The sequence below is a fragment of the Furipterus horrens genome, unplaced genomic scaffold (genome assembly GCF_987537825.1).
Source record: "Furipterus horrens unplaced genomic scaffold, mFurHor1.1.pri manual_scaffold_2, whole genome shotgun sequence".
NCBI lineage: Eukaryota > Metazoa > Chordata > Mammalia > Chiroptera > Furipteridae > Furipterus > Furipterus horrens.
The window spans coordinates 7,097,617-7,115,400 of record NW_028327172.1 but is presented as its reverse complement, the minus strand read 5'-3'; the positions used below and the strand labels follow the sequence as shown (position 1 = coordinate 7,115,400).

Genomic DNA, 17,784 nt, shown 5'->3' with positions numbered 1-17,784 from the left:
TTCAAAGAGTCAGGGAAGTAGCCGGCAAGAATACAGTTTATTGGGGAAGCCACAGAAAGAGGGAAGCTGGAGTGTGGGTCTCTGCCCTGTTCTCTTCAGGAACTAGAGCAGGTGAGGTTCCGCCGGTGAGTGGCCACAGAGGGTTCAGCACTGCCCACAGTCTCGGGGGCCAGGGCAGGGGCAGAAGCGGGCAGGTTGGCCTCGGTCAGCAGAGCTGCATCTTCCCAGGAGCCTGAACCTGGGCAGGGGAGGGAAAAAAAATTCCAAGTGGGAAGGGAGATACCCAGGGGCCCCTCTACCCACCCCACGTTGCCTCCTCTCTGCCCTCATGCCGCCCCAGCCCACCCAGGTCCCCGTGCGGGGCGTCCCTCACCGTCACTGGCCTCAGGCTCTAGCTCTTCCTCTCCGCTCGGGGGCTGCTGTTCAGGTTTCTCCTCCTCAGACAGCTGGCCCTCTGCGGCCGCAGGGGGAAATGGCAGAGGGCAGACTGAAAGAGGCTGCAGGGGAGGGTGGGGGAGTGGGGACCAAGGGGTGACGGGCAGCTACGGCAGCATACCTGTCCCTGAGGGATCTTCAGGGCTCTCGCCGTCCTCTGTAACGTCTGACAGCTGCGTTGGCTCCTCCTGGCCTTGGGCTGGAGGGCAGGACAGGGCGAAGATGGCTGTGCCTGGACAGCAGTGCCCTTCCTTGGACCCTGTGCTCCGTGGGTGAGCCTTAAGCCTCGTACTGGATGGAGCAGGAGCCCCATCACCCAGCCCCTCCCCCCCATCACCTTTACCTAGTTGACGAGCAGAGGTCCTTCCCTCGGCTTCCTTTTGGGGACCGTCCCTTTTTCGGATGTTCACCTGTGGAGGAGAAACTACTCAGCAGCGAGGACTGACCTCCCTCACCAGTGATTAGGGACCTTACACCCGTTTCCCCCAACATGCCCAGTCAAAGAATCACAAAGGGGACAGGAAAGGGGTCCTTTGTGACCTGCAAAGCGAAGCGGTGTCGGGGCCAGATGCCGCCCCACACCCACTGCATGTAGCTGAAGAGCACGATGACGCTGAGGAAGGTGAAGTTGCTGGCGACACCTATGAAGGCGCAGGTCATGGGGAAGTTGTACAGCAGGTACCTGAGGCAGGAAGTAGGGACAGAAAGGTAGCAGTTACGGGTACCGGCCTTCTCATAAGACAGCAGTTCTCGACTCTGGCTGCACATCAGCATTCCCTAGGGTGCTTTCAAAGTCTCATGTCACCCTGATCAGTGCGGCTCAGGTGGTTGGAGTGTTGTCCCATATACCAAACAGTCACGGGTTCAATTCCTGGTCAGGGCACACGCCTAGGTTGCAGGTTCAGTCCCCGGTCAGGGCACATACAAGAGGCAGCTGACGGATGTTTCTCTCCCCTCCTCTCTCCCTCTCTTTCCCTCTCTCTAAAAATCAATAAGCATGTCCTTGGGAGAGGATTAAAAAAAAAAAAAAAAAAAGTCTAATGGCCAGATGTGAACCTAACAGATTCTGGTTCAGTTGGTCTGGTGGGGTGGCCCAGGCATCAGTAGTTTTTAAAAGTTCCCCAGGAAACAAACGAACAAACAAAACAAAAGCAAAGTCATAGAGGCAGACAACAGACTTGGGGTCACCAGCGGGGAAGGGGGTGGAGGGAGGGCGAAATATGTAAGGGGGCTCAGTTGGGTGTGATGGGTGGAAAATACAGTGGTGAGGAGCAGTATATACAGTGAATTAGAATGCTGTACACTTGAAATGTTAGAAACCAACGTTACTTAAAAAAAAAAAAAAAAAGGAGAGGGAGAGAGAAAGAAAGAGAAAGGAATAAAGGTTCCCCAGGGGACTGATACGTGTGCAGCCTGGGCTGAGAACCTGTGGCCCGCGTAAGACCCGCCACCTTCGCTTAGGTCCCTCCGGGCCCCCGCGGCGCGCTCCGGCGGCCCCTCACCTGAGCCCGGAGAAGTGCGCGTGGATGCGGAGGTGGGCCCCGTACAGCTGCACGCGCTTGCTGTGCACTTCGATGATCGCTCCGGTGGTGGGCACGTACTGCGGGGTGGGAGGTGGGGGGGCGGAAGCCGCATCAGGCCAGGGTCCTGCTGCTGTCAGTCTGAGGCCCGTTTCCAGTCTCTCTGTGGCTGTCCCTCCTCACTGAGCCCGGGGGCTCCTCAGGTCGAAATCTGGGTTACGGGGAGGGCCATCTCTCTCCTAGTCTTCCTTCACCCCCTTACCGAGTTCTCTCTGTACTCTGGGTACAGCTCCACCTCCAGGAGCTGCTTCTGCTCTGCAAACCCAAACAGCAGCAGGCTGGAGAAGACCAGCGTGTCGAGCATCTGGAGCAGGTCTGAGCGGTAATGCAGCATCACCTGCCGGGGCCGGGAGGGAGAGGCTGGGGTCGGGCACCCGCAGGCTCTCATGGGCCTGCCCACCCCTCAGTCACCCCCCGAGCCGTCTATGAAGGCTGCTTCTTCCTCAGGCCCGCTGCTCCCTCACTTTCACCATCTCCCACGCCCAGTCCAAGTCTTGACCCAAACATTCCAAGTGTTTGAGGACAGCCCTGCCCTGCCTGCCCTGCCCAACCATGTGTCTCCGTCCCAGTACAACGAGGGCCCCTCTTCTAAGAAACCTTCCTAGGTTGAGCCTAACACCGCCTCTGATCTACCTGTCCCCTAAATAGTTCTATAATCCAGAGTAGATTAAGTCCCCATGCCCCAGCTGAAGCTTTATTCCCTATGTAGATATTTAGGGATTTGCTTCATTATATGGTTCTGTTGACAATTAAGAATGGAGTCTTGCCCTGGCTAGTGTGGCTCAGTAGATTAAGCACCAGCCTGAGGACCGGAAGGTCGCCAGTTCGATTCCTGGTCAGGGCACATGCCTGGGTTGTGGGCCCTGTCCCTGGTTGGGGGTGTGCAGGAGGCAACCAATCGATGTTTCTCTCCCTCTCTGTCTTCCTTCATTTCCCTCTTGCTAAAAATAAATAAAATCTTTAAAAAAAGAAAAAAAAAAGGAGTCTTACCAATTACTGAACACCTGTTATGTGCTAATAAGCACTTTACATGTCCTCACTGAATCCAAACTAGTCTTGCTATGAGGAGTTACCATTACACGGTTTATAATACTTCCTAACCAATGGGGTTAGGTAAGTTGCTCCTCAGCTAGTACGTTTCTGAGGACCTAAGCGCACGTTTGTCTGACTCCAAAGCAGCCCATTTTCAGAGCAGTTCCACTCCTCAGATTCCATCCCAAAGCTGGACACTGGCACCCGCGACCCGGGGGTGTTTGTCTGATTTGGTAAACCGCCTCCTCTTCCCTACCGTGATGTAGCCGCGGCCTCCCAGGTAGGAGGTGTTCTCCTGAAGGTCCGCCCCCCCCCCCCCCCAAATATCCTAACAGCCTCCCACACAGGCCATGAACACTCACGGAGCGTGAAGAAGTGGAGATGATTCGTCCGCCTCGGGTGTAGCATGAAATGGTGACCAAGAACATGCCCAGACCTTGATTCACAGGGGACTCTGGCAGCTCAAGCTCTAAGGTAACACGGTACGGCTGTCCATACATCAGCACCTGCCGAGGTGGCCACATCTCTTCAAAAATACTTTTATTTTATCATTTTTTTTTACTTGTCTGAAGGTGTCTGACAGCAAAAATACATATTTTTATATTGTATTGTCCCTCTTCCATCTCCCATTACCCCTCCAAATACTTGGCCACAACCCCCTGCGTGGGCATTAAGGAGCCTCTGTCTCTCATTCCAAGGAGGTGCTGCCCCCTTCTGGTGGCTGGGTCCTTCCCACGGCTGAGATTCTGAGCTTCCGAATCAGGCTCTCTCGCGGCTCTATTCTAAGAAAGGCTGTGTCAGGTTTCTTTTCCAAAAGTGAACCATCCTGTTGCCAACTGGGCCATCTGTGACTCAGTCCTGTCCCCGGGAGGCCGTCCCCCCAGCCCAGCCTGCCTGCACTTATATTATTAATTAACCAAGTGCCAGAAGTGCTCCCCATCTCCCTAGCCAGCTCCGGCACAGTCATTGTCGCTCCAGATTGACTTTTTGTCATTATGGTCCCTTATCTTGGTTCTCTTGCTAGAACCCCTAAGACTCAAAGTGGGAAGACTTCTTCTCTGGGATTAACTTCAAAATGTGAAAGATTTGCCACCAAACATACTCTAGCTTTTCCTGACCATTCCTATCCTCCTCTAATCCTGTATCAACTATTTTGCTATATCATGACCCACTCAGGGTGGCATATATAAGAATCACAGGGTAGTGGTAAAACTTTTTTTTTTTTTTTGCTAATGCAGATTTTAAAAATTATTTTTGTTTATTCTATTACAGTTGTCCCAATCACCCCCTGCTCTCACATCCAATCCTCACACCATTGTCCATGTCAGAGGTTCATTCATGAATGTTTGCTTTTAACCAAAGAGAGAATGGATAAAAAAAAAAAAAAAAAAAAAAAGAAGGTTGAAAAACACTGCCCTAGCCTGTAGTGAACCAGTTCCAAAAGCTGGATATGGCTACGAGTCCTCTGAGCATTTTATCACAAGGGTAATAGGTGGAAAATGCTGATCTGTCTTTATACATATTCTTATTTTCAGTCTCAATTATCTGTTGAAAAAAATGGATTCCATGAGATTCCTAACCCCCTGTAAGGGCCAGATGAGTCTAAACCAGTTGTTTCACTGAATTCTTCGCAACATTAAAATATCAGGTTGGCCAAAAAAGTCCGTTTAGTTTTTTCCATATAACAAAAGACACATTTTTTACTTTCACCAATAGCTTCGTTGATCTGGCTACTCTGAGTCTGTCAGTTGTCTCCCTTTATTGGCTTCTAGTGGGCAGAGGTCAGAGGTGCTGCTGAACGACTTCCAATGCATAAGACGCCCCACAGCAAAGAATTATTTGGCCACAATGTCAATAGTACCAAGAAACTTCCAAAACTAGTTGAACTTTTGACACGTTCAATTAGTAACAGTACCTTCTCCATACACTACACAATTTTTTTTGTGTTTCAGTTGCGTTTCTACTCTTCTTCAAATAAAGCATATGCTAAAAATGTTGCATATTCTTCCATCTTCAACATTAAAATGGCTGCACAAAAATTCACCAAAACGCAGCTGATATGACAGCTGTCACAATACAATCTAACAAAATTGTTTCGAATGAAGTTAAAGACAACTAAGCACTACTAGATCCATTGCATGGAAAAGACTAAATGAAGTTTTTGGCCAGTCCAATGGTTCTCTTGGTGGGATGGAAGGAAATGGGGAGTGACTGCTAGGTAATGGGTATGGTTTCTTTTTGGGGTGAAGAAAATGTTCTAAAACTGACTGTGGTGATGTTTGCCCAATTGTGTGAATATACATTTTAAATGAGTGGATTGTATATAATGTGACTTATATCTCAATAAAGCTGTTGTGTGTGTGTTTGTGTGTGTATAATGTACACATATTAAAGTTGTAATTCTGTCTAAATAATGTCATCTCCAAAGAGATCCATGGAACCTAATATCAGAACCTTGTGAATGACTCCACGCTCTGGTTCATACGTGTCTGCATGATAGGCAGAATAACCCCCTTCCCTCCCATTCCCACAATATTCACCCTTCTTTAAAAGGTCTGCTTTGAGCCTCACCATCTCCATAGTCTCACACTGATCTCTCCAATTCTTCACAAATTCTTCTGAAATGCAGAATCTGCATCTTACATTTTGCTACTTAATACAATATATAGAATTCTAGCAATCCTGTGAGTTCCTTGAAAGCAGGACATCTTCCATTTTTAGCAAGGTGTTACACACAAAGTAGATAAATTATTTCATCCATCCATCCATTCATTCAAAAGTGTTCACTGTAAACGAACAAAATGATCAACCTGCTTTAGTGATCAGGGACTGGGGCTGGATCTCCCCTCAGCCTTCAGCTCTCCCCTCCTTCTTCGTCCAGCCGCTTTGCGCCTAATTGTACGAGGCTCCCTGCAGCACCACTGTGACCTTCATAACAGGCAGCCACACAACCCAACCACATGCACTATCCCAGGCGCAGATGTACTGAGACTTGGTTTCTAATCCGCTCTGTACATTCCATTTGTGATTATTATTATTATTATCATTGCCACAGGAGCATTCTGAATCAATGTCTTCACAGAACATTCTATATTAATCTCCAAGTTCCCTTCCTGAGTAGCAGCACTACAACGATAGACCTCTGTCTTGTGGTGCCCACCATTCCACCTCACTAGTTTGAAATCTTCCATCTGGGGCCCACTCCTCTGACCTGGTAAGATTTTTTTTGATAGTGTATGGCTACCTGGTAAATTACAAGATGTCACAGGACACGAAGTCCCTCAGGTTATCTGTACTATCGAATAAGGGCCATCTATATCCTAATCCCAGGGCTACCCCATACTCTACAGCTTACATTCCTCCTTTCAGAGTGACCGTTTATCTCTATCCTGTGTTTTCTATCTTTAAGTCAGTGTACTCCTAAGTATTATTTTTGAAAAATAATTATCAAATGGTTTTGAAATTCTGAAAGTAAGTCTGACCACTGACAACGTTGCTGACAACTCAAAAAACTCTAGTGATCAGAAATGATGTTGCTCCCCCAATTCTCCAAGGTCCTTTTGAAGGATTCAGGAATCATACCATTTTTCAGAGTCTAATAAAGAAGGACGTATTCCCACCCTGCATTTCTTGGGGTTTCCTCGTTTGTTGAAGTCACACTGGCATCTGGCCAGTCCTATGACACAGTACCCTTTGTAATGGCAGGTTATGACATATTTGTCAACAGTTTCATAATTTTACATATGAGCTTTCAAAACTCTTGGGTGGATTCCATCCCAGTCCAATGAAATGGCTGGTTTGTTAATTTAGGTTCATTTAGGTCTCAAACACACCTCATGTAGTAGATATGGACTGGCTGAAACAATTTAAGGAGAACACCGCTAACATCTGCAGGAAAGAACAACCCATACAATTTATTCAGACTCTAATTTTTTCGTTAAGTTCCTTTTTGTTGTTGTTGTTGAATTTGTTCAGGTAACACTGGTTAATAATTTCCCTTTCCTTGAGAGCCTTCTCGTCTTAGTCTCTATTACTCAATCCCTGTTCCCCAGGCCTTTCTCAAGTTTTCCTTTTGATTTCAAGTCACCAAAGCTCTAACGCAACCTCTCTTCAGCTCCCATACTCACCCGATCACGTCCACCCTTAGCTAGGGACACATTGGCAACAGGGAAGGAGCAGAGTAAGGAGGCGGAGGGATCACAATCAGTCCTAAATGAGAATGAGGATGACACTGCTAAGTTACGGGGTCTCTCCTTACCTGTCCATACCCCACCTTGGCCCCTTAGCGCTCCCTGCTGTCCCCATCCCTTCTCCAAGAACAGGCACCCTTCTCTGTTACAGAGATGGAGTAGATATGCAGCCAGCAGATTCAACTGAGTCTTTCCTTCTTTCTGCCACGTCAGCTTATTTCCTCTCATAGAGCAGACATTCTCAAATGGGAATCTACAGACACTTAGTTGAAGTTTTAGACTTAAGTGGGGAACTTGATAAAAATGCAGACTCCTGGGTCCCAACCCCCCCAGATTCTGATTCAGCAGTTCTGGTATGGGCCTAGTGGGGAACAACTCTTCCAGAGGGATCCACAGATGGTCTTTAAGAGGCTCACGAGCCCTTGCTAGTGTGGGTCAGTGGATGAAGTGCTGGCCTGCGGACCGAAAGGTCGTTGGTTTGAATCCCAGTTGGGGCACATGCCTGGGTAGTGGGCCAGCTCCCCAGTTGGAAGCATGTGTGAGAGACAACTGATCGATGTATCTCTCACACATTGATGTTTCTCTCCCTCTCTTTCTTCCTCCCTTCCTATCTAAAAGTAAAACAAATAAAATCTAAAAAAAAAAAAAAAAAAAAAAAAGACGCTCATGAACCCCCTCAAGCTGTAGGCAAAATTATACACAGGCGTGTATGTGTAGGATATGCAAGGGCATGTAGATACATTTTTATGGCAGGAAGAGCCATAGCTTTTGTGAGATCCATACCTCCTAAAAGTTTAAGCACCTCTGCCTTAGAAATTACAGCTCATCACCAGGGACTTGGGACAGGGAAAAAATAATTTGGACTACTGATAATAATGCCCTTAATAGCAGCTCTTCATTGGTCCTATAGCCACTGTTAAGACAAAGGTAGAGAATTTGGCAGAGTCCGTAAAAAGGGAAGATGCAGGACTCTGGGAGTTTACATACCCAGCCACCTTGTGTTTCCACAAACTCTGCTGTGCAGTAGACTATCAGGAATGGGGAGTAATGTAAAAGGAAACTATTGCTTTCCTAAACCCTCCTCTAGTAAAAGCCAGGTTAGTTCTGAGGCGACCCAAGGGACCGGCTTGTTTAGAAGTCTATTGTGGCCCTGAGAGAGGTCTGATCCAACCTAAATAGAACTGACACTTGTAATGACTGTCTAGAAAGGGAATTTTTTAAAAAATTACTTTTGACCAGAGATAGAACTAGGACCCTAGAACCCTATCAGCCCAGACCTACTCTTTTTTTTTTTTTTAAGTATATTTTATTGATTATATTGTTACAATAGTTCCCAGACCTACTCTTTAGCCTTGGACTGTGACAGGTAAGAAGTTATAAGCACACTGGGCCCAAGTTTCCTCCTCTGTAAATGAGGGTGTTGAACTGAACAAGCCCTAAGGGGCCCTGCAACAATTCTCCCACGGATTCCTCTGCTGTGATGGAAGCCCCTCTCACCTGTAGTAGAAATGCACAGGGCTAAGGTGGCTGACTGTCGGCATGTAGGAATAGTAGAAGGAGCCATAGAGGAAAACTGACACCCAGAGCAGGAGGAGAATGGTACAGAAGAGCACCCCAAACTGCAGCAGCAGCTTGCGGGCACGGCCCGCCAGGACATGGCCCACCTCCTGGGCCCACAGCAAGGCAGGTACTGGAGGGTCATTGACCATGGCAGGGGGTGCAGTGGGTCTGGCCCCTGGTTCAGGCTTTGAGTTCTTAGCTGTTTTGCCACCTGGGCGCCATCCCTGGCCATGGGATGAAGCAGCTGGTGGTTCCTGGAAAAAGAGGAGAAAAGAATAGCTTCTTTCTGGAGGTAGGTGGGGACAAAAGGGAAGGTTACTGGTCTGGCTTTGAGGAACCAGAGACAGCAGTCTTTGTTTCATATGGCCTTTCTCCAAATGATTGTTTCTCGGCCAATTATCCCTTCCCTTTCCTCCACTGTGCTCTGTTCACCCTCTGTGCCAGAGCTCTTCAGCTGAACTGGTCCTCTGGCCACCTGATTCTGGGACAGGCCACCTTGATACTCATTCATAGCAACACAAAATATACAGAGGACGAGCGCCTTAAAAATCCTAAGGAACTGCTACACACACATGATGACACCGAATCCACGCTGCAAGGTGGTTGCACTGAGAGAATGCGCGACATGACTTGTACCTAAAGTTGCACAGCCAGACCCCAAGCAAGCAGCCAAAGCGCAGTCACAATTGCCTCCCGAGTCTCTCCTCTTCTGGAGCTGCAAGCGCCCCCTTACCAGCCCGAGCCCCACCACGGGCAGGGCGTCCTGCAGACTATGGCTGCTCCCCGCCAACCCACTATGGCTTGCCGGTGGGCTCAGCGCCGGAAGCCCCCACTTAATCACGCCGCAGGTGAAAAAACCAATCCGCCGGCCACCAGGGCTCTGCAAACTCACCAGCATCGCGCGCTGCCTGGGGCAACGGCAAGAGGGACTTCCGCCTCCCGGGCACGCCCCGCCCCCTTCCGCCGACTGCAAATGTAGTCCGAAGGCGGGGCCTCACTCAGGGGCGGGGTCCTACAGGGGCGGAGCTAGCCCCAGGGGCGGGGCTGTTCGGACTGCAGAGCTCCCCACCTCCGCGTGCTCTTCACTCTTCCACCCCCGCGGTCTGTCATCCTCCAGTTACGATGACCAACGGGGACAGGCGCCTCCCTCCAACACCCAAGATATTCCTAGGGCATGCCATGAGTCAGCAGCATCCCCCTCGGCCCTTCACCACACGCAATTTAATCCCCAAAAAGGGGGAGAGAGGAGGGTACCCAGCTGGCGTTGACTTATCGCCCACAGCTCTTTGGGCCGGTAAGCGTCCAAGACAGACAGCATTCGCCCCGAGAACATTGCAGTCTGCAGGAACCTGTGCATCTTGCGCCTTGCGTGGGCGCTCTGGCTGTCCCGCATTCACAAGAGTGGTAGCATTTCAGCCCGGTGTTTTCCCTCCACCTTTTACGATGCGTGATCGACCTCTTCTGACTCTTAACTAGACTCTCCTTCAGAGTCCGCACAGCACGTCCTCTAGACCAGGTCTTGGAAGGCGGCACCTTCTATTTCTGCATGTCTCTATTCACCCCAAATAAGAGCTCTCAGAGGTGCCCTGTCCGGGAGGCTCAGTTGGTTGGAGCATCTTCCCATTCACCTAAAAGGTTGCGGGCTCCATCCCCGGTCAGGACACATACCTAGGTTGCGGGCTCATTCCCGGTGGGGGCGCATACGGAGACTGATGTTTCACTTCCATGCTTCTCTCCTCTCCGCTTTTCTCTCTCTCTTTCTCCTCCCTTATTTCACATTGATGCTCCCCCCCCTTATTCTAAAATTAATAGTAAATAAATACATAAATAATTTAAAGAGCTTTCAAAGGGTAAGGTCAGTGTTGTGGGGTATCTTTGCATCCCCCACAGCACCAAGCACAACGATGTTGGCGTGGGAGGTACTCTCTTAGACCAATACCACCCACGCCCACCCAAAAAGCCCATCTATTTCCAGAAACATCCAGGGACTCTCTCCACAATGCACCCTACCTCTTCTTTGTCCGATTCTTTGATCTGGCCTCCGCACGCCTCTTTTCCCCCAGATGCTTCTCTTTGGTCTGCCATATCTTTAGACATTTTCCTGACGTACCTCGTTGCCCCTGGATCTTGTACTCGAATCACTTGTAGCTAGAACATGAAGTGAAGATCCAGAAGCTGATACCTGTAGCTCATCACATTTTCCTGGATGTGGGGAATGGAGGGTCCCTGGGAGAGAAACGAAGATTCACGTGATAAGTGCTGTGTCAGAGTAGAGGGAGGAGGGGGACGATGGGGGCGACTGCCCAGCTGATGTCAGATTTTCAAATGAGCAGGGTACCCCGCAGCCAGTACAGACTCCACTGCAGGGGCTGTCACAGGTCCAGACCACCGCATTTGAGGGGGAAGTCTGCCTGGGCTTCAGCTCCTTTGGGGAGGGCTCTAGGCCAGACTCAGAATGCCTACAATGGGGGAGGGGCAGGTATTGAGACAGTAACAGTGGGAGAGTGCACAGGGGCTGCAGGCAGCAGGCAGGCTCCCCCACTGGCCAGGCAGTTGGTATGCTCCAGGATCTGAACAGCTCCTTCTAGCATCCTTCATCCCGCAGGTACCAGCTGTCTGGGCAGTACTTGAGCGGCGGAAACTGGGACCAGCCCTCGACAGACCACTGACCTGACCCACCCAGTGGCCTTCCCTATATTAGCAGCTTCTGTCTGCTGCTGCATCACTTCCAGCTGCAACTCCCTGCAAGGTGGGGCACCCATCTCAGGCAGGTTTTGGTGAAACCCAGAGCTTGGGCTGTCTGTGGCCTCAGGTGAGTCAGGAGCATCTTGCTTTTCTCCTTTGGGGCTCAAGGGGGCAGGTGGGGATTATGTACCCTCCCCATCAGGGTGGGGCTCCTCCTGGTTGAGGCTTTCAGTACTGGAAACACATGGCTTGAATACCGAAAAGCCTGAAATCATTTGTATTTCATGATTCGTGGCCAAGGCCCTGTGGGAGTTTGGGGAGCATCTCATCCCGCCCCCTCCATTTCCTCAGCTGAGGAAGTCAGGGTTGGGAAAGGCGACTGGAGGGTGGGGATAAGAAAACAAAATATTGGGGCACATGGCCCCCGCCTTATAATAAAGGTTGGATGCGTGAGCATGGAGGCGGCCTTCAGTTGAGACTGCTCTGAACTGTCCCTCTCTCTTCTCCAGGATGAAAGGGGAGACCCCTGTGAACAGCACTATGAGTATTGGGCAAGCCCGCAAGATGGTGGAACAGCTTAAGATTGAGGCCAGCTTATGCAGGATAAAGGTGGGTGGGACCCTGGGTCCCATTAGTTGTCCTGCAGGTTGCCAAACCTCAGGATAAGATGCTTCCCCCTCCCCCCTTGACTCCCTGAGATCAGGGAAGGAGTCCCCAGCTCTATAAGAAGAGGTGTCTCCAGGCCTCTGTGGGGATGAGGGAGAAGACTGTCTTATGGGAGGGGAGGTTGCAGCCCCTTTCAAAGGTTCTGGCTAATAATTCCCTCCTGGCTGTGCCCCAGGTGTCCAAGGCAGCAGCAGACCTGATGTCGTACTGTGATGCCCACGCCTGTGAAGATCCCCTCATCACCCCTGTGCCCACTTCGGAGAACCCCTTCCGGGAGAAGAAGTTCTTCTGTGCCCTCCTCTGAGCTGCCAGGCCCCTCTCACAACTCACCTTTCCCTCTCCTGAGTCCTTCCTTAGGTCAGTAACTGCTGTCAGCCCCTGAGGGTCCCTTGCATACACTTCCTGGTCCTTGCCTAAACCTGTGAGGTTATCTGAAGCACAAGGCCCTCCCTCACCTGTCTGTCGACCCCATTTCCACGCCCACCGGGGCACCCTTTGCCCCTCCCACAAAAGGGCCTCAGACTCTTGCCAGCGTCCAGCCCACTCCTGCCCGCTTCCTTCGGTGACCCGCTCAGACAATGGAGAGAGGGATGGGCTGGGTGCTTGCTCCCAGTCTCACCTGGAGCTATTGGAATGGTAAAGCCGTTTGAAGAATAAAGTCATCCATAGTCTCAGAGGTACAGCTCCTGTGTTACCATTCTTGGGGGACAGGGTCATCAGTCATTAGATGTGGGTGTGGGTGTGGCAGTTGAAAGGCTGGGCCAGGGCCAGGGCCAGTCAAAACAGGTTAGACAGCATCTAGGATCGGAGATCGGTGGGGTTGGGGGTAGGGCAAGTGGAAGGATTAAGTTTCGACAGACGCTACAGAGCGAGCGCGCGCGCACACACACACACACACACACACACACACTCACGCGCGCAATGAACAATGAAGGCAAGTGAAACTGGAAACAGACCAAACAGGGCGGGTTTAGGAAGGGACTCGGGAGGGATTCGGGAGGGATTCGGGCGGGCAGCCGCAGACAAGAGGAACCCAGGAACCGAGGGGAGGAGCAGCTCGGTTCCAGTTCCTGCGAAGGGGCCGGTCTGACTTCTAAGATGGCCGCGCCCACAGCGGGCCCTTTCCCAAGATGGCCGCCGCCATGGGACCTGCGCCAATATGGCAGCCCCACGTCACTGCGCTTCACTGTACAGTACAGGGCTTCTCCGCCCACCCTATTCTCAAAATGGCGGCCCCAGGCGGCTGGAGTTCTCAATATGGCCCTTCCGTGCCTGCCTGGTCTGTCTCAAAATGGCTGCCCCTGCCCTCGCCACCTCGATACCCGCTCCTACACCCACTGCCGAAGTCTGGAAGGCGACGTCCCCACGACCCAGGTGAAGGCACACGGGAGGCAACAGCCTAGGATCATGGGACGGGGACCCCAGCAAGCCCTGCGTGGAGGCTGTGGTCGTGTGGATCTTGCGAGGACGTAGTCCAGGTTTTTAGCTCGCGGAACAGAGGCTCCCTTTGGAGCGTTAACAGAAGAGCGCTGTCAGTATTGGCGCCGTTCATCTCCAGGTGCCGTTCCTCGATCACCTCCTCCTCTCCCTAGGAGCTGGATGAGCCCGAAATTTGGGTTTTCTAGGGCAACTGGCGCTTGGTGTTCCCACCTCCCCCTCAGGCCCATTTGCGAGAAGCAATTTCCCGCCCCCAGTGTGCCTACGACTCCGTGTCGTGGTTGAACGTGCTGCGGGGCAGAGGCCAGACAAGCCCCTGGGACTCAAACCTGGCAGGCTTAAAAAAGCCCCAGAATGTCTTTCTAGAAGCCTTTTCCTTCCAAGGGTGAACATAACTGAGGTGGGACCGCGGTCAGGGCAGAGAAGGTTAACAGTCCCAGGATGTCTGCTCCTCATGGATTGTCAAGACTCCCGAAACTTTCCCGGGGAAGCCTAGCCCACCTCATGTTTCGTGCCTGGACCCTTTTGGCAGGGTCAAGGGGATGCCTCTGGTAGTAGGAGGTAGCCCATCGCCCCCAGGGTCCCCACACCTTCCCACAGGAAGAAGACAAGGGGAGAGGAATCCAGAGAGGAAACGGGGGAAGTAACCAGGCGGCCTTGCTTTAGTGGGAACCCAACCCTCTTCTGCTCCAGAGCTGGCTTCCTTCCCGCGTGGTGCTGGTGACACCCCTGCCTTCTGACAGTGTCTGGCGCTCAGACACCTAATGAACGGATCGTGCTGTACGTGCTTAGGTGGCAAGCAGGGCATAGCAGACACTAAGAACCTTTCCCTTTCCCTATTACATGACAATGTTTGGTGTAAGTGAAATTTCCCATGTCAGCTCCAACTAGGCAAAAAGCCGGCAGTGCTTAATAAATGTGATCTTGATATATATATATTTTTAATTAAAGCTTCTCATTTTTTCTGCATACTTGATTTTCATACTGCTGCCACCCTAGTTGGGGAAAAAGGGGGCTTAAGAGACAAGGCATGAACTATAAATAACTATAAAAAATAATTAGCTGTAACACTGAGTAACTTTAAATATCCTAAAGAAAGGACAGACACTGAAATCAAGGGTAGCGTTTAGGGTACAAAGCTGTGGAAGCCCCTAGGGTCTGAGTCTGCCATGTAGAGGGGGCTGTTAGAGCAGATCTGTATCACTGCTCGCTCAAAACACCGCATTGCCATGTGCCTATGGCTCCCCAGCCTCGGTAGGTACCTGACCATTTATTAGAAATTACCATTAGAATCAATGCTAGCAATGTGATAGTGCTTTTAATAATTACAGTTGCCTTCTCATTCTCTAAGTTCACTAGGAAATAACCGCCATCAAACACCCTCTGTTGAATGAGTAGGCTTTCCCTCCTAAGTGGTAATTACTCATGAATAAACTTATTTGGCTCCGAAATAGAACCTTACATTTAACTTCAGGCATCCAACTGGTTTTAGTATAGGCCAGAGACACGGAGGCCGCGACCTAATGGTTTTTCTTCTATTCCAGTGGCTCACGCTTTTGGCAGAAGCATGCACTCAGTGGGCTCACAAACCCCAGGTGCAGTCATGGGAGAATAGGAAGGGAATAAGAGCCATGCAAGAAGAAAGCCAGCCTCGGTTGGACCCCGTGTAACTTGAAGCAGCATCAAAAGTAAATAAAGAAATCCCCCAGATGACACACTCCACCCCAGTCAGTGCAGCCACAGGAGATAAGAGTGAATTCAATCCAAATGGTTATTTATTCTAAAACTGGAAGCTACTGTGCCTACAGACTCGCCAGAATGTTGTCATGAGAACATGGGAGGAAAAAGTTACAGATGTAAACAATGACACAGTTACATTTTTTTAAAAATGGTAAAACCCTTTTTTACTGGCCACTTCCAAGAATGCTTTACAGGTTGTGCAAAAACATGTACAGGCTCCATGGGACGTTTCTTTTTCTCACAAGCTTTTTCCAGCTACAACTACAACAGACGTCTGATAAAACACGAAACGAGTCTTCTAAGGAAACAAGGCTAGGGATCCCTCCTGTTAATCCACATTTGTCCCCTTAACATTGGTTTTTGTTTTTGTTTTTGTATTTTTAATAATAAAAAGACAGAAACAGAACCCCAGACATCTACTGTTGTTGCGAGTGACCTCCTGGACTAAACCAACAAGGACGTGGCAGTTTCATTTTCCACCCACCTAGAGAAACAATTTTTTGGTTGTTGTTAAAAAAAAAAAAAAAAAGATGACTTCCTAGTGTCAAAATTTAACAGCAAGTACCTTCCCTAATCCTCCTCCACTCAAGAAACCCAAAGCGGCATAGGGTTTGTACCCCGGACCCTGAGGGCCTAGCATCCCCAAACCGGTCGGACTACATAAGGATGCTATTTGCTGGAGGACTAAACATCTGAACAGGGTGGCAGTTTCTGCCTCCAATTTTTTATTATAACATGACCTTGCCCTAAGAGAATTTCTTTGGGCTTTTAATTTTTACCTGCTTACCCTGATACTATCAGCAAAGCTTCTCAAAAACTCCCTTAATGATAATAAAAAGTTAGTGGGTTACAGAAAAGTTCATGCAATCACTTCACCCACTGCCACACACAAATCCATTGGATGGCACCGCAAGAAAGCGGGTGCCCAGAGAAAAGACATCATTATGAGCAAACTTATTTCCTACACCCCCCCATTCCCGCCTCGTGGTCAGGTCCTTGTGGGGCAGAAGGGTGTGTCACAGACGGGCAACTAGAGCGCCTGCAGACCCAGGGAAGGGCGGCATGGCGGTCACAGCGGGAGAGGGAGAGGGAAACACCTAATCTCAGCGCAGAAATGTCCAGCAGAGAAGTGCCCAGGTGAGGAAATGGAAGTGAAGCGTCTTCTAGTAGCGCAACCCAGGGCCTTCCCTCACTAGGAAGCGCTGCAATATGAGGTTATTTGCTGAGTAAGCTCTTGGCCGACTCGACGCTAAGCGGGAAGATGAATAAAACTGAAGCTAAGCACTGAAAGGACATTGTATCTCACCCATATCCTTGAACCCAGCCGCCTGGAGCTGCTTGTCAAGAGCGGGGAGGGCGCTGCTAAAGTTAAAAAGACCATCCCACCTGAAATCTCTTGGCTAGAGGCCTCTCTGGGGACACGCAGGGGAAGCACCCCAGGAGGAATCCTATTTCAAGAAGTTGGGAAGGGGCGCTCCCTCTCACGCACACGTTACACACACACTCACGCTCTTCCCGAGCCGCAGCAGCCCACTGGCTGCCCCCCACCCCCCACCCCCCCTTCCTATTCACTGTCTATCTGTGTATCAAAAAGACCAGCAGGGCGCGCGCCCTCCGCACTGTATAAAATAGCTGCTACCCCAGCACCCGGGCCTGGCAGCCCGCACCACAGGATTCGCCTATATACACATCCTGCTGCCGTGAGAAGAATCCTGCTTCATTCCTGTGTGAGCTGAAACCCTGAGAAACGCTCCTTCTCTCGCACTATAAGAGGACAGATACTCTTAACAGAGATGATTTCAGAGACTTCACGCCTATCTCAACCTTGGAAGACAGAGAGGACAGACTGGCGATCACAACCTTCCGGCTGAGGCCTGCAGCCCCACCTCCCCCAAGACTTTACGGGAATTCGCTAATGGGTGCACAGAGGGTGCAAGCCATTCTCCGCAAGCGGGCACGGCCCCGCCGCCTCAGCCTGGGCATCCGGGCGTCCTATATAACGGGCCGCCCAACTGGTGGTCTCCAGGCCTTCAGGCCTCAGCCGAGGGGCACAAAGGCACCGGAAAGCGGGGACACTGCCGCTGTGGCCTCCCAGCCCACCAGACCAGACATCCCAAGAGGGAAAGGTCGGTAAAAACAAAAAAGATACAAACGGTTAGTGGTGCAAGTGACTGATAAGAGCCAATCGTTTATTTTCACTGCCCCAGACACACGCTCTCCCGCCCCCACTCCTGCCGGCTACGGAGCGTGCCCTCGCGCGCCTGCTCACCCTCTGCACACACCTCACCACTCTCCCCTGCGTGGCTGCCAGTCCGCTGCCTTACAGTGTCAGAAGGGTGACATCTTCAGTACTTTTCCTGTCCAACTGCAGGGTATAGGACAGGCAGCCCTAAGTGCTGCGTTCTGAGCAAATGTTTTTTGATTACAAATATCTAACTAGGTTTGAAATGTTTTATAGA

General features: G+C 50.6%; 2 protein-coding genes and 1 long non-coding RNA gene across 6 annotated transcripts; 2 read left to right on the top strand and 1 right to left on the bottom strand.

Annotated features, from left to right (window-relative positions):
• Positions 1–18: 18 nt before the first annotated feature.
• Positions 19–13,159, bottom strand: BSCL2 (BSCL2 lipid droplet biogenesis associated, seipin). 4 transcript variants are annotated; one of them, XM_090260194.1, is made up of 13 exons: positions 13,105–13,159; positions 12,768–12,946; positions 10,808–11,023; positions 8,735–9,051; positions 7,175–7,256; positions 3,410–3,553; positions 2,218–2,352; positions 1,938–2,035; positions 976–1,117; positions 779–845; positions 557–634; positions 374–454; positions 19–238 (listed from the first exon to the last, which is right to left on the bottom strand). In XM_090260194.1, the coding sequence occupies exons 3-13, from the start codon at positions 10,892–10,894 to the stop codon at positions 96–98; spliced, it is 1,374 nt and encodes a 457-aa protein (XP_090116320.1). In that variant the 5' UTR covers positions 10,895–11,023; positions 12,768–12,946; positions 13,105–13,159; the 3' UTR covers positions 19–95. The 4 variants fall into 4 exon arrangements, with proteins under 4 accessions (XP_090116320.1, XP_090116313.1, XP_090116337.1 ...); XM_090260187.1 differs by lacking the exon at positions 13,105–13,159 and having other exon boundaries at positions 12,768–12,995; XM_090260211.1 differs by lacking the exons at positions 12,768–12,946; positions 13,105–13,159 and having other exon boundaries at positions 10,908–11,022.
• Positions 11,146–12,824, top strand: GNG3 (G protein subunit gamma 3). The gene is made up of 3 exons (XM_090260238.1): positions 11,146–11,609; positions 11,992–12,091; positions 12,324–12,824. The coding sequence occupies exons 2-3, from the start codon at positions 11,993–11,995 to the stop codon at positions 12,450–12,452; spliced, it is 228 nt and encodes a 75-aa protein (XP_090116364.1). The 5' UTR covers positions 11,146–11,609; position 11,992; the 3' UTR covers positions 12,453–12,824.
• Positions 13,160–13,170: 11 nt separating the features above from the next.
• Positions 13,171–17,686, top strand: LOC150017629 (uncharacterized). The gene is made up of 2 exons (XR_016507708.1): positions 13,171–13,522; positions 15,130–17,686. It is a non-coding gene; the product is annotated as an uncharacterized LOC150017629 (long non-coding RNA).
• Positions 17,687–17,784: the final 98 nt, after the last annotated feature.

Excerpts from the sequence above, each read along its gene's own strand:
- BSCL2 (XM_090260194.1), bottom strand. The coding sequence starts at position 10,894 with ATGTCTAAAGATATGGCAGACCAAAGAGAAGCATCTGGGGGAAAAGAG. Across the intron at positions 635-778 it reads GACCTCTGCTCGTCAACTAG|CCCAAGGCCAGGAGGAGCCA; the intron begins GTAAAGGTGATG and ends CCTGCCCTCCAG. Across the intron at positions 239-373 it reads AGAGCCTGAGGCCAGTGACG|GTTCAGGCTCCTGGGAAGAT; the intron begins GTGAGGGACGCC and ends TCCCCTGCCCAG.
- GNG3 (XM_090260238.1), top strand. The coding sequence starts at position 11,993 with ATGAAAGGGGAGACCCCTGTGAACAGCACTATGAGTATTGGGCAAGCC. Across the intron at positions 12,092-12,323 it reads CCAGCTTATGCAGGATAAAG|GTGTCCAAGGCAGCAGCAGA; the intron begins GTGGGTGGGACC and ends GCTGTGCCCCAG.